A 13,968-nucleotide genomic window follows, 5' to 3' on the forward strand; every position below is an offset into this window, starting at 1 on the left:
GCATCAGGGTCTTTTCCAATGAGTCAGCTCTTCGCATCACGTGGCCAAAGTATTGGAGTTTCAGCTTCAACATCAGTCCTTCCAATGAACACCCAGGACTGATCTCCTTTAGGATGGACTGGTTGGATCTCCTTGCATTGCAAGGGACTCTCGAGTCTTCTCCAACACCATGGTTCAAAAGTGTTTATATGTATATATTTTTTTTCTTTTTAATAATTTGTTCCTTTATTCAGCCTGAAATGTTTTATAAAGGTAACAATTAATTTTAAGGATGAATATCATCATCATTTTATTTGAGCTCTTTTGATTTAAATTTTATTATTTTTTCTTTATTTTTTAATTGAAGGATAATTACTTTACAATATTGTGTTAATTTCTGCCATACATCACCATGAATCAGCCATAGGTATACATATGTCCCCTCCCTCTTGAACCTCCCTCCCACCTCCCACCCCCAACTCCTCTAGGTTGTCACAGAGCCCTGGTTTGAGTTCCCTGAGTCATACAGCAAATTCCCGCTGTCTGTTTTACATACGGTAGTGTATATGTTTCCTGCTTCTCTCTCTGTTCGTCCTACCCCTACCCTGGTGTCCATAAATCTATTCTCTGTGTCTATGTCTCCATTGCTTCCCTGCAAATAGGTTTATCAGCACCATCTTTCTAGATCCTGTGTGTGTGCTGTGTACTTAGTCCTTCAGTCACGTCCGACTCTTGTGACACCATAGACTGTAGCCCGCCAGGTGCCTCTGTCCATGGGATTCTCCAGGCAAGAATACTGGAGTGGGTTGCCAGTTTCCTTCTCCAGGGAATCTTCCCGACTCAGGAATCGAACCTGGGTCTCCTGCATTGCAGGCAGATTCTTTACTGACTGAGCTAGATTCTATGTATATGCATTAATGTGAGGTATTTGTTTTTCTCTTTCTAACTTACTTTACTCTGTGTAATAGGCTCTAGTTCATCCACCTCATTAGCACTGACTCAAATGTGTTCCTTTTTATGGGTGAGTAATATTCCATTGTATATATATGTACCACAGCTTCTTTATCCATTCATCTGTCAGTGGACATCTAGGTTGCTTCCATGTCCTAGTTATTGTAAATAGCACTTCAATGAACATCAGGGTAACATGTGTCTTTTTCAGTTATGGGTTTCTCAGGGTATATGCCCAGTAGTGGGATTGTTGGGTCATATGGTAGTTTCATTCCTGTATATAGATTTTATAAATATTCTTTAATTGTAAATTCCACTGGATGTCTGCACAGGGAATAATCTGAAAATGTGTACTTTATGCTTCAGATACATAACAGAAAAATGTCAAACCCTTCTGTTCTTAGGACTGTACTTAAGCGAGAGAGTCTGCCTGAAATGAAAGCGTGTCCTATTTTTCATAAAAAGAAAAGCACTTAGAGTTTCAAAAAGCTTGTTTACATCAAGGGATTAAATCTAGAAAATATTTCAACAAACAATCTGGATGGCATTAAAGACCTGCAATCAGGACTTCTTATTTGAAATTCTAGAAGTATAAAGACACACGTAATTGAATAATTTATTAATTGCTTTTTGCTGCGGCCCATAGAGCAGAGTTTCATTATTAAATATACAAGATATTTTCTTATATTTTGCCCCATTCAATAGATGTTTTTCTAAAACGTTTTGAGATCTAAATTTTCACAAATTGAACCATACTGTCAAAGCACAGGAGAGATTGTTGTCTGAAAGTCGCAGAAGGTTGCTGTGTTCCAAGGTTCAGTTTATTAAGTAAAAAGCCTGCTGTAGGATTTTTACTTAATGACATCTAATTTTATCTATGTCATGCTTTCTTGTTCCCTGCGTTGGGTTTTCGTGAAGTGATTTGACAAGAAGTTGTTTCCACTAGGGGTATGTAAAGCAGTCTGGGAACAGAACCTCCTGCCTGGGTTTCAGCCTGTGAGCTCTTAGCTGGTTGGATGAGCAAGATGCTGAGGGGACTGGTTACCGCCTGGTTTGGTGAGTTACCATCTCACCCTGCAAGGCTCTGGGAGAAAATGAAATTAAAGGACCTGAAAAAAGTTTATATTCCCCAGGGGCCTGCAGGCTTTTTCAACATTTATAGCAGCAGCAGTGCTGGCGCTGTGTGAGGTTTTTTTTCCCCTTCTCCTGTTGTTTCACTGTGCTTATTTTATTGGAGGGAATAATGGGGAGGGGGGTGGGAGATGAGGCAGCTGGTGCAAAGGAGTGACTTTCTATTTTAACCCCTCAGCTGCTGGGAGGCTGGTCACTCACTGACTGTTCACTCAGCTTTGGGGGGCAGCTGGGGGCAGCCGGCAGGGACAGACAGCACAGATAGACAGAACATAACCTTGCCTCAGAAGTGTGGGCAAACAGAGCCCTGGACTGGGAACCCTGTCAAGCTCCACCTTAACTCGCTGTGACCTTGCCCTAGCCCTCCTAGACCAAGTGCAGATGAGAGGGTGTGACTGGATCAGCTTGGCAGACTCCAGTATCTTCTGGGGCCAGGCAGGTATGGTGGATGAAGCTGGCTGGGGGGTGGGGTGGGGGCAGGGCACCCATGTGGGAAAACTGGAGTTCCCTGGCTTCATCCAAGGTCCTTGAGATTCTGCAGGATTTTTTTTTTTTATTTCTTTAAAGTTTTTTTTTTTTTTTACTTTTTATACAGTTGTTACAATTAATTCATTTATTTTGTTTGGGGCTGTGCTGGGTCTTTGTTGCTGCACACAGGCTTTCTCTAGTTGTGGTGTGAGCTTCTCATGGTGGTGGCTTCTCTTACTGTGGATCTCGGGCTTTAGGCGCACGGGCTTCAGTAGTTATGGCATATGGGCTTAGTTGCCCCACATTACGTGGGATCTTCCCAACCAGGGATCGAATTCGTGTCCACTGCACTGGCAGAATTCTTGACCCCTGGCTTCCCAGGTAGCCCAGTGGTAAAGAATCTGCCTGCCAATGCAGGAGATGCAGGTTCAATCCCTGGGTCAGGAAGATCCCCTGGAGGAGGGATTCAGGGACTCCAGAATCCCTGGAGTCAGATGGACTCACTGCCTGTGGGAGTGGCAACCCACTCCAGTATTCTTGCCTGGAGAATCCCATGGACATAGGAGCCTGGTGGGTGAATGTCCATGGAGTTGCAAAGAGTCAGACTTGACTGAGCACACAGACATGACTTGCACACTTCTTAAGCACTGGAAAGTCCATTTTTGTACAATTTTAAAAGGTTACTTTCCATTTACAGTTATTACAAAATATTGCCTATATTGCCTGTGTTAAATAAAACATCCTGAGCCTATCTTACCCCCAGTAGTTTGTACCTTCCACCCTCCTACCCCAATCTTGCTTCTTCCACTGGTTACCACTAGTTTGTTTTCTATATCTGTGAGTCTACTTCTTTTATGTTCTATTCACTAGTCTGTTATATTTTTTAGGTTCCACGTGTAAATGATATCATACAATATTGGTCTTTCTCTGACTTATTTCACTTAGCAGAGATTCTGAAGTTTTAAAACTGTTCTACAGGGCAAACTCACTATCTCTGCCTCCGGTCTAGATACTATCAGACATTTAGATAGATGACTTCTCCTGTGTTCCAGTCTGTATTCTTTACACATATTAATTCATTTCACCTTCGCAACAAGCCATGAGGCGAGCAATGACATACGTACTGTTACCTCAAATTTATAAACAAGGACCCTAGAGAAAAGGAATTCTGAGTCATCCCAGTGGTGATCTTGACAGACCAAAAATACAGATGGTACTTTTTAAGGCGAATCCCAGGTAGGACCCAGAGGGGTGTGGACCTCAGCTGAAGGAGAGTGTGACCAATACATTCTAATCTTACTTTGCCTCATAGTATCAGTCAGAACCCAGGGAAAGAGACATGAGGTAAAATATCCAGAGGGCTTTTTTGAGGAAAAGGGATATTAGAAGTGTTCCTTGTTACTTTTTTTTTTAGTGTGTTCAGTACATTCATATCATAGTGCGATACGAATCACCATCTATCTACAGAACTCTTTCCATTTTGCAGAACGAAAACTCTATACCCTTTTAACAACAACTCCCATTCCTCTCTCCCCCACCTCCTGGCAACCTTTAATCTATTTTCTATCTCTGGGAATTTGACTCCTCTGTACGTCCTATTGGAGAAGGAAACGGCAACCCACTCCAGTGTCCTTGCCTGGAGAATCCCAGGGACGGCGGAGCCTGATGGGCTGCTGTCTATGGGGTCGCACAGAGTCGGACACGACTGACGCAACTTAGCAGCAGCAGTACTTCCTATAAGTGGAATCAAATGCTATTTGTCTTTTTGGGAGTGGATTATTTCACTTAGCAGCATAATATCTTCAAGGTTCATTCAAGTATGGCATGAGCCTTAACTTCTTTCCGTTTGAAGGCTGAGTAATATTCCACTGTGTGGCTAGATCACCATCTGTTTCTCTGTTCATCTCTCCATGGACCCTTGATTTGCTTCCACTTTTTTGGCTGTTATGAATTACACTGCTGTGAATGTGGGTGTCACTTTTAAGAGAGAATGAAGACCTGTGGGTGGACATCACAGGGAAGCAAAGCCTGGCTGGACCATGGCAGGAAGAACTTTTCCGTGATTTTAACACCTTCCTGGGGCTGCCCCAGGAGGTAGGGAGCTCCCTGTCACAGGGGCTTCTTGGCAGGGGTGTCCCTTTGGGAGGACATGGCCCATCAGGTGACTTCCAAGGTCCCTCGCATCCTAAGGCTTCCTCTTGGAGAGGAGCTGAGGGGCTACACACCTTCAGCCAACTGAGCCAGCTTGGACAGGGTTGCCAGATACAATGGAAGGCACCAACTCCTGTTCTGTTCCCCGTCCCCCAACGAGAGTCCCCTGTGGGCAAACCCCAGCAGGGGACAACATTGTCCTGCCACCTGCTTCTTAGTATAGAACATGTCAGCGAGCAGAGATCAGACTATCCCACCTGAAAAGGCACCATGTATCACTCACCTCACCTTTTATTTTTCAGTTGCAGCATGTCGGATCTTTAGTCGTGGCACATGAGATCTAGTTTGCTGACCAGGGATCAAACGTGGGCCACCTGCATTGGAGCTCAGAGTCTTAGCCACTGGGCTACCAGGGAAGTCCCTCACCTTGCTTTTTGTGAGGAACGACATGCTGATCATTGAGAAATAATGGGGAAGAGGGAGGCAAAGGGCAAAGAGCTGAATGTGGCAGGATTTCTGTCTTTGGGACAGTGTCCCTCCATTCCACTTGGTCCACTGAAGCTTCCATAGACAATGCTGTTCATGCCAGTGTTCAGGAGCTCCATTGGATTTAATGCATGGGTCCCCCTATTTCAGATGTGCCCTTGAGCTGGGTGTGGGCCAGGCAGCAAAGGCAGGGGAGGTGGGTAGGAGGGAACAGAAGCTAGGGTATCCCCACTTGCCTCCTCCCCCAAGACTGATGTTTTCCAAGGAGATTCCAGGCTCCTTTCTGCTTCTGGGTAAATGGAATGGAGCTTTGAAAGCGCTGCAGGAGTGCCCTTCAAAGGAGCCCTGTGGCGAAGTCTTTTGTAAAGTGAACAGTCCTTTTGTAAGGTGAATAATTGTGCTCTGATTATCTGCTTTGGAGGTTCAGAGTGTTCTCAGATTCTCAGGGGAAAGAGGGATTTGTCTGAAGGCCATCTGGCCCACCCTGTTTCCAATGCTTGATTCTCTCTCTCAAGCACCCACTCTGAGTGATGTGAAGCCCATGTGGACCCCTCTGTGATGGGAAACTCACCATCCTGTAGATCATTCCATCTTTGGACAGCTCAGCTGATTAGAAATGGAAGCTTATCCTGACCTTAAAAAGAAAAGTCTCTCTCTGAAGTTTTATCCGTTGTCTCTGCTTACAGGTTACACTAAATACGCCCTTTGCTTGTGCTGACTCACTTGATAGCTGACCGCAGTGAAATTGACCTCCCCCAAGTCCCCGCTTCATTTGTTTCTCAGGTGCAGGATTTTGAGTTCTCCTGTCATCCTGATGGTTCTGTTTTGACTTGGCTTGCTTTGCTTGCAGCTGGGGCAACATTCAGATATCTGTCTGTGTCATGGAGACAGGGACTCTCATCTCCCAGGATCTAGATTCTCTTCCTATGTTGGTGCAGCTCCAGAGCTTTTATGACAGTAACAAACCTACCAACCCCTAAAATCTCAAAGCCTTGCTGGTGTAATCTGGGACTATGCTACAACCACCTCGTTCAGGATTTAATAGAGATGATTTCTTTTTAAACTCCATCTTTATTTTTATTATACTCCAACTCTTTCAGCATTTCCTCTGCTTACAAATTTTCTTTTTTTAATTTTTAAAACTATTTATTTTTACATTTATTTGTTTGACTGTGCCAGGTCTTAGTTGCAGCATACAGGATCTTTAGTTGTGACATGCAAACTCTTAGTTGTATCATGCGGGATCTAGTTCCCTGACCAGGGAGTGAACGCTGGCCCCCTGCATTGAGAGCATGGAGTCTTAACCACTGAGCCACTAGGAAAACCCCACGAATTTTATTTTTAAATTAATTTTTGGCCTCGCTCTACAGTTTGTGGGATCTTAGTTTCCCGATCAGGAATCAAACCTGAGCCCTTGGCCGTAAAAGTGTGGAATCCTAACTACTGAACCACCAAGGAATTCCCAGAGATGACTTTTTTAAATGTCAGCTTTTCCTAGGCTGGCCATCTCTGCAGAGAAGGGGTGTGATCTGGAACTAATGAAACTCTTTTTTTTTTTTCCCCTAGAACTGGTCAGGCATGAAGTGTCAATTCAAGCTGCTGCGGATGGCTGTGGCCTTGATCTGTAGTAAGTTCTAATGGGGCTGGCTGGGGAAGGGGAGCCCTGTACCAGTCCTGGGGGATGTAGAGATGGCACAGTCCCTGCTCTTTAGGGACTTGTGGTCAAAAAGAGAAGGGAGACATGTCCACAATGCGCAAAGAAGCGGGGGTGTTAAAGGAGGGTCTGACCTACAGTGCTGCTCCCTGACCTTCTACTTTTCACAGACATAGACTGTGCAGAGAGGAAAGTCCACGTGGGATAAGTCTCCAGCTCAATGGTCAGATCAAGAAAAATAATCTTTTTTGGCTTTTATTCCTTTTGGTTTAAAAACATTTCTGGTTTCAATATTTTTATTTAAAAATGTTTTTCCTTTCAGTTTTATTGAGATAAAATTGACACACAGCCCTGCATGAGTTTCAGGTGTACAGCCTGATGATTTGACTTAATGTACATCATGAAGTGGTTAGCACCATCAGTTTAGCGAACATCCATCATCTTGTATAGATGCAGAATTAAAGAAATTGAAAAAAAAGTTTTTTTCCTTGTGAGAAAAGTAATTTCTTAACCTTTTGGGTCATAGAGTTGATCCTTTGAGATCTCCTATTGGAAACTCAAGATTACTTTCCAGAAAAAAGCACATTTGAGCAAGCTCACATGGGCGCGATGAGGGCCTTCATTGAGAGAAGTCAGTCTACCTGCAAAGAGCATTTTGAGTGCGAAAGACAAGACAGGTATTCACCAGGTAGACATGATGCAAGAGGCCACTTCAGTTGCAGCAGAAACAAAGATGAATAGTGAAGGGTAATGGCTGGCAAGTTGGTTAACAAAACTGACCCATGAGGGTTGGGACTGTGTGTGATTGTGTAAGAGATCACTGGAGTCAGACCATGGAAGAATTTAAATGCAAAGAGAAAAATTGGGCTTCATCCCCGGATGCACTAGGAGGCCAGTGGGGGGCTTTAAGCGAGGGAGATGTTGACAATTTTGAGTTTTCAGTGACTCATCAGACTGCAGTGTGGAGAGGGAGGTGTGTGCAGGGGATGAGACCAGAGGCCAAGAGGTTCATTCTGGGATGGAAAGAGATGAGTCTGAACAGAAGAGAGAAGAGGGACACACAAATTCTCATTCAGCCCCCAGAATATGGCTATGAAAAGTGGATTGTTTTTAGGCTTACTTTATAGGCTCAGAACATGAATGTCACCCCCCTACATGTGGTAGAGGCAGAATTCAGAGTGAGCCTGTGCCATCTCAAATGCCCTGCACTTTAGCCAGGCTGGGCAGGAGCTCCGGGACTATCTCTGTCTGGGTCAGCCACTTGGTTTGTGGGGAAGAGGAAAAACTGAGCCAGAACAGATATGGAATGGATAAGGGGCCCAGGTGGGCTCCATTTAAATCCACTTCCACATCCTTTGTACCCCATGGCTTTCAGGGTCCTCTGGTCTCTGTTTCCTGGATGGGGTTGGAGGATTTCTAATCCCAGAGAGGACCTTCCAGCTCTAAAACTCACAGAATCTTTGAATCAGGGTCTGGGTGCTGCAGGGGGTTGGCAGGAGGCTATGGGAGTCAGTGGGCTAGGAGCTATGGGGAGCGTAGCTTCCGCATCTGCTCAGACTGAATTTGTCTGTAAAAAAGGGAGCAGAGTCACGAGTCTTACTGTTTAAAAGAATACAACCTGGGGACTTCCCTGGTGGACCAGTGGTTAAGACTTCTCCTTCCAGTGCAGGGGCTGCAGGTTAGATCCCTGGTTGGGGAGCTAAGATCCTACATGTCTCCTGGCCAAAAAAAAAAAAAAAAAGAAGAAAGAAACAATATAAAACAGAAGCAGTATTGTAACAAATTCAATAAAGACTTGTAAAAATGGTCCACATCAAAGAAAGCAATTTTTTAAAAAAATAAAAGAATCAAACTACAAGCGTTATGAAAACTCAAATGCTATTTTGAAACTGAGACCAGTGTTACTCCAAACTCCCTTGTGGACTGCAGGGCCTGCAAGGCAAAGGCAGGAAGATGCCCTGGGACCTGGGGAGGCAGGAGGAGGTACAGATTTGTGTCCCTCGCCACTCCTTTTCTGCCATCTATTGGCCATCCCTGGGGTTGCAGGGCCCAGGCCTGGAAGCTTAGGCAATTCCCCAGGGACTGAACATCCTTGGAGGTGCTGGCATCTCTGGGGTGGTTAGGGTGGAGAGAGGCACCCTAGTTAATTAAATGGTAACCTAACAAGGTTCTTTGGGTGATAGGTAGTAAAATGGTACTTAGCCCTTCAAGAGTGTACATCCCCGTTGAATTGGCCAAGCCGAGTTTGCACAAGAAGGATGGGTTGGACAGCGGGATGGGGGCATTTTAGACTATGTTAAGATTACATTCTAACACTTTGTTGAGATTGTTTATTTCCGTTCCTTCTTTGCCCTTCTCTCCCTTCATCTCTTCCTTTCAACCACAAAAGCACCAGTTCTGAGGGTTCTCCAGGGTTTAGAACTAGTACATGAAGACACTTAGTAGCCTGTAAAGGGCTCGCACGTACTGAGATCCTTATTAATGTCCCAGCAGTGTAGCCTGGTACGTAGAGTCTGAGACTTTATACAGATGGGGAGACTGAGCCTCCAGGACTCATGACTGTAGGGGTGCAGGCCCTTTGGGCTTATGCACAGAGCTGTCCCCTCAGCCTGAAGCACTTTTCTTAAGGTCTTGTCTCCCCCTTTTTTTTTTCCTTAAGATTTTTTTCTTGATATAGACTGTTTCTAAAGTCTTTATTGAATTTGTTATAGTGTTTTGTGTTTTTGAATTTTTGGCCATGAGGCCTATGGGATCTTAACTCTCTGCCTTGAAAGGTGAAGTCTTAACCACTGGACTACCAGAGAAGTTCCGGGTCTTCTCTTGATATTCAAATGTCCCTCTTTTAGGAAGATTTGGCCTCGTTCTCCAAACTAAAGAATCCCCTTCCTTAAACACAGCCTTGATTTTAAATCACCTATTTTTTTCCTTCCCATAGGGTTTCTTTTGGGCTTCCCTGATAGCTCAGTTGGTAAAGCATCCACCTGCAATGCAGGAGACCCCAGTTAGATTCCTGGGTTGGGAAGATCCCCTGGAGAAGGGAAAGGCTACCCACTCCAATATTCTGGCCTTTTACCAGATTATCTTATGTATGTAATTATATGCTGGTTGATCGATTCTATAAGCCCTGGGAGAACAGTAGTGTGTCTGCCGTCTTCACGATTATATTTCCAGTGCAGACAGCAAACAGTGCTTGGCCTGTTGGGTAGTGAAAGAATTAGTGGCTGGATGACTGGGTGGCTGGCTGGAGTGCAAGGCCTCTTGCTCAGCTCCCGCCCCCTTCTCTCCCGTGACCTGTCTGTGCTTCCTCCCCTCGCAGTGAGCATGGAGTTTGGGCGGGCCGTGTGGCTGCGGTTCCATCCGTCAGCCTACCCACCCTGCCCTCACCCGAGCTTCGTGGCGCACTTGGGTGGCGTGGCTGTGGGCATCACCCTGGGCGTGGTGGTCCTGAGGAACTACGAGCAGAGGCTGCAGGACCAGTCGCTGTGGTGGATTTTCGTGGCCATGTACGCCGTTTTTGTGCTGTTCGCTGTCTTCTGGAACATCTTTGCCTACACCCTGCTGGACTTGAAGCTGCCGCCGCCCCCCTAAAGGCCTAGAGGACCTTGGTCCCTGAGAGCAGGGAGAAGCAGCATCAGCCAGGAGCAGCCGTATTCTTTTTCTCATCACCAGCTCAGTGAGGCCAGAGAGGAGAGGACAGGAGATGCTGGGCTGCTGGAACATTTGTGTTCAGATCTGGACAGACAGTGGAGGCCTTTTTCTGAAGGCACCCGTTGGAGGAATTGGATGTGGCTTCTGTAGTTTTTCTAGACTGTTCTGAAGACCTCGGACCAGGGCGAAGGCCTGGGGTGAGGTGAGAGTGGCCGTCCCCTCAGGCTGGGCATGTCCCATGTGTCCAGGGGTCCCCTCCCTTGTCACAGACTGGGCAACAGCCTTCTCCTTCATCAGCCACCCAGAGGTACCTAAGAGTGTAAGGAAGGCCCACGGCTGTAGTAGCCAGGCAGACCCTGTCCAGCCCAGAGGTTACTATGGGCCAGGACCTGTTCCCTCCAACGCTATTGGGTATGGAGCTCTGGAGTGGAAGGGGGCCTGGTGGTGGAGGATGGTCAACTTTGGTCTGGGCTGAGGGGACCCAGGATGCCCTCCCATGCCTGTTGGTGGGCACTGGGGTGTGGCCTCTCAGGCCTAGAGAGATCAGAGGGAGATCCTATAGCTCCAGACCCCCCCCTCCCCCCTTTCCCCTTCCCTTGCCCTCGGGGTACCTGTGAGAGGAGCCTGACAGGGAGGCAGTCACTTTGTTCAGGGCTTCCCCAGTGGCTTGGATGATAAAGAATCTGCCTGCCGTGCGAGAAACCCAGGTTAAATCCCTGGGTCGGGAAGATCCCCTGGAGAAGGGAATGGCTACCCACTCCAGTATTCTTGCTTGGAGAATCCTATGGACAGAGGAGCATGGTGGGCTACAGTCCATGGGATCACAGAAAGTCCAACAGGACTGAGCGACTTTCACTTTCACTCCCTCTTCTCCCCCACCTCCCTGCCCTGGGGGAGGGGAAGGGTATCAGCTTCTCCCCGGTCCTGATGACTCACACCAATGTCCCGACATCCATGCCCTTTTGTTCAGGATCTTTTCCTTCTCTTCCACTGCCCACAGCCCCCAGCGTGTCTGTCCTCTGCTTATAGAACTGATGTTCTGGTACATGCGTACATGTATGTGTGTGCATGTGTGTGTGTGCACGTGCATGGTTTGGTGGGCAGATGCACATGTGATGGGAAAGATGATGTGAGGCCAGCTGGAGGCTGCAGAGGAACCCTGCACGGGGCGGGGGCTGTGGGGGAGTCCGCTGAGAGGAAGTGGGGCACTGAGAGATAGGAAACGCTCTCCCCCTTCTTCCCCATCCCCATTCCTCCTGGGTGCCTCCCTGAGAATCGCTGACCGGGTGCTGTGGTGGAGGGAGACCTCAGGCCCTTCCAGGGACCTTGAGGATGCTGAGATTTTCCTCACCTTTGCCACGTTCTGCTCTGACTCCTGTCTAGAAGAGCCTTCCTATCCGAAAAGATTCTGTTTTGTCTCCCTTAGGAGGGAAGGAGCTTTGGGGGTGCAGGAAAGGCTGGAGCAGGAATGTTGGGGCCAAGTGTCCTTTCGAAGTTGGGGGGCACAGGGACTCCTATTCAGACAGGAAACTGCTCCTGGAGAAGAATCGGTGGGTGCTTGGAGGAATATCGCAGGCGAGGGCAGCGCTCGGATGCTCAGCCGGGAGAGCACGTGGAGATGGTCAAATCTGCGCCCCCACGCCTTACACAAGTGGCAGAACAGGGCTGAGGGAGTGATCCCCTGCAGGAGCTGGTGCCCACCCCGAGAGGGGTGTGTGAGGAGGATGGCCTTTGAGGAACTGTGTCTCTTTATGCTGCCCTGGGAACTCCCAACACTGACAGCCCAGGGGGCTGTTTTCCTGTAGGAATGGGGCCACCACAAGCCTGTTAGAGCCCTTACATATGCTAAGGTCCAGAGTCAGCCAGGCCAGGTACTGGGGGGTCTTGGGCCACTGTGATCACCCATAAATGGGCAGGGCCTTCCTACCCTGGGACACCCCTACTCACCCCTGGGCTACGCCAAACCCTTCCCTGTCTTGGCCCAATGATAGATTGTTCTGGTCCCCACATATGGCTCCCGAGGTCACACTGCACTTGTGTCAACGCTATGCTAAGGACACCTGGGGGGGGATGGGCCCGGGTCTTTGGCTGAGCCGTGCCAGTCTGTCCCTGCCAGCCATCCTCTGCCCTCCTGAGGGCCAGGTGTGGCCAGAAGAGTCAGCTTCTTAGGAGAGGGGACTCTGAGCTGGAAAGGAGGCCAAGAAGATGTGGGCAAGGACGGGGGTGGGAGGGACTCCGTTGTGGGCTGCCACCCCTGCTAGCCCTGAGTGATGCTGTCCCTTCTGGGAGCGACAGAGGCTGCTTGTGCCCCACTGGGAGGCAGGGCATCACCTCCATCCTGGTACCTGAGCGCTCTGGGATGTGGTGGAAAAAGCAGAGACACTTCTGCCTTTATCTGGTGTGGTCTGGAGAGGGGGGCTTCCTCTCTCAGGCATGGGAAGACTGTGATCTGGAAGAGTCTAGGAAAGCCTGTCAGAGAAGCACCCAGTTCCTTCAGGGCTTCAGATGGAAGCTTGTTACTGAGAAGGGCTGCATAAGGCGGAGGTGTGGTGTCTTGCCTTGCGAGGCCTGGGATGCACTAAGGGCTCCTTCTCTACACCCCACATCGCCAACCCCAGCTGCTCCTGGTCCACAAGCAACCTCGAAGTTCTTCGTTGTGCTCAACGCCCACTTCCACTGCCTCTCCTGACCACCACGTCTAAGCAGGACCATGCAGTGGTGGCAGGAGTCACTTCAGACGCCCCAGGTCTCCAGCCCAGGGCCGGCAGGCAGCTGTCCGGTAAGAAAGGTTTACTTTTGGGCGTCTGGCTTCCTCCCCGGCAGGCCCCTCTGTTCCCACGCTCCCTCCTTATCCAGTATGGCCACCTGACCGGGTGCTGAGCAGCAGGGTGGAGAGAATCTTCAGGCTGTTGAAGCCAGTCAGCCTTTTATCCACAGGCTTCAGAGACTGAAAACTGAAGGTTCCCCAAAGAGCAGCCCCGGACTCACCCCCTCCTTACATGGAAGAGGAATCACAGAAACTGGGGAAAGGAAAACGGACCTTCCAAGGAGAAATTTCATTTTAATGGCACCATTCATTAGTTTTTTAATTAGGAAAAGCTACCTGATGAGATGCTTTTGCCAGCTCATAGGGTTCTCAATTTCCATGAGAACCATTCTTGCCCAGAGGATTAGGGGAGTCGGTGCTCACCAAGCCCGGATCTCCCTGCAGTGTCCAGTTTCGTTTGCAAATAATGCCGATTCCCTGGTGCAGTGGAAAAACCCGTTCCTGGCATCATTCATGTTCCCAGTACTGGCCGGAAAGCTCCAATACTCCTCTGCCTTAAAAGACTGCCCAACCCAACACCTGTCTTCCCCCCCAGGACTGGAGTAGGTGGAAACAAAACAAACCACAAGCTGCAGGGTTTGTTTCTAAATATTTTTGTATCGTGTACATTCTGTATATTTTTGTTGTAACATATTATTTGAGCACAGATTCCATTAAAGATTTTTTTTTTCTC

General features: G+C 48.0%; 1 protein-coding gene across 2 annotated transcripts in view; it reads left to right on the forward strand.

Annotated features, from left to right (window-relative positions):
- The window catches only part of RHBDL3 (rhomboid like 3), a 56,899-nt gene extending 42,931 nt beyond the window's left edge, over window positions 1–13,968 (forward strand). For both annotated transcript variants that reach the window (XM_081579791.1, XM_081579792.1), the window contains 2 exons: window positions 6,733–6,793; window positions 10,137–13,968. In XM_081579791.1, coding sequence (XP_081435917.1) covers window positions 6,733–6,793; window positions 10,137–10,408 — 333 coding nt within the window. In that variant the 3' untranslated portion in view covers window positions 10,409–13,968. The remainder of the gene's footprint in view (window positions 1–6,732; window positions 6,794–10,136) is intronic.

The sequence above is a fragment of the Giraffa tippelskirchi genome, chromosome 3 (genome assembly GCF_054371585.1).
Source record: "Giraffa tippelskirchi isolate mGirTip1 chromosome 3, T2T-mGirTip1v1.2.pri, whole genome shotgun sequence".
NCBI classification, from domain to species: domain Eukaryota; kingdom Metazoa; phylum Chordata; class Mammalia; order Artiodactyla; family Giraffidae; genus Giraffa; species Giraffa tippelskirchi.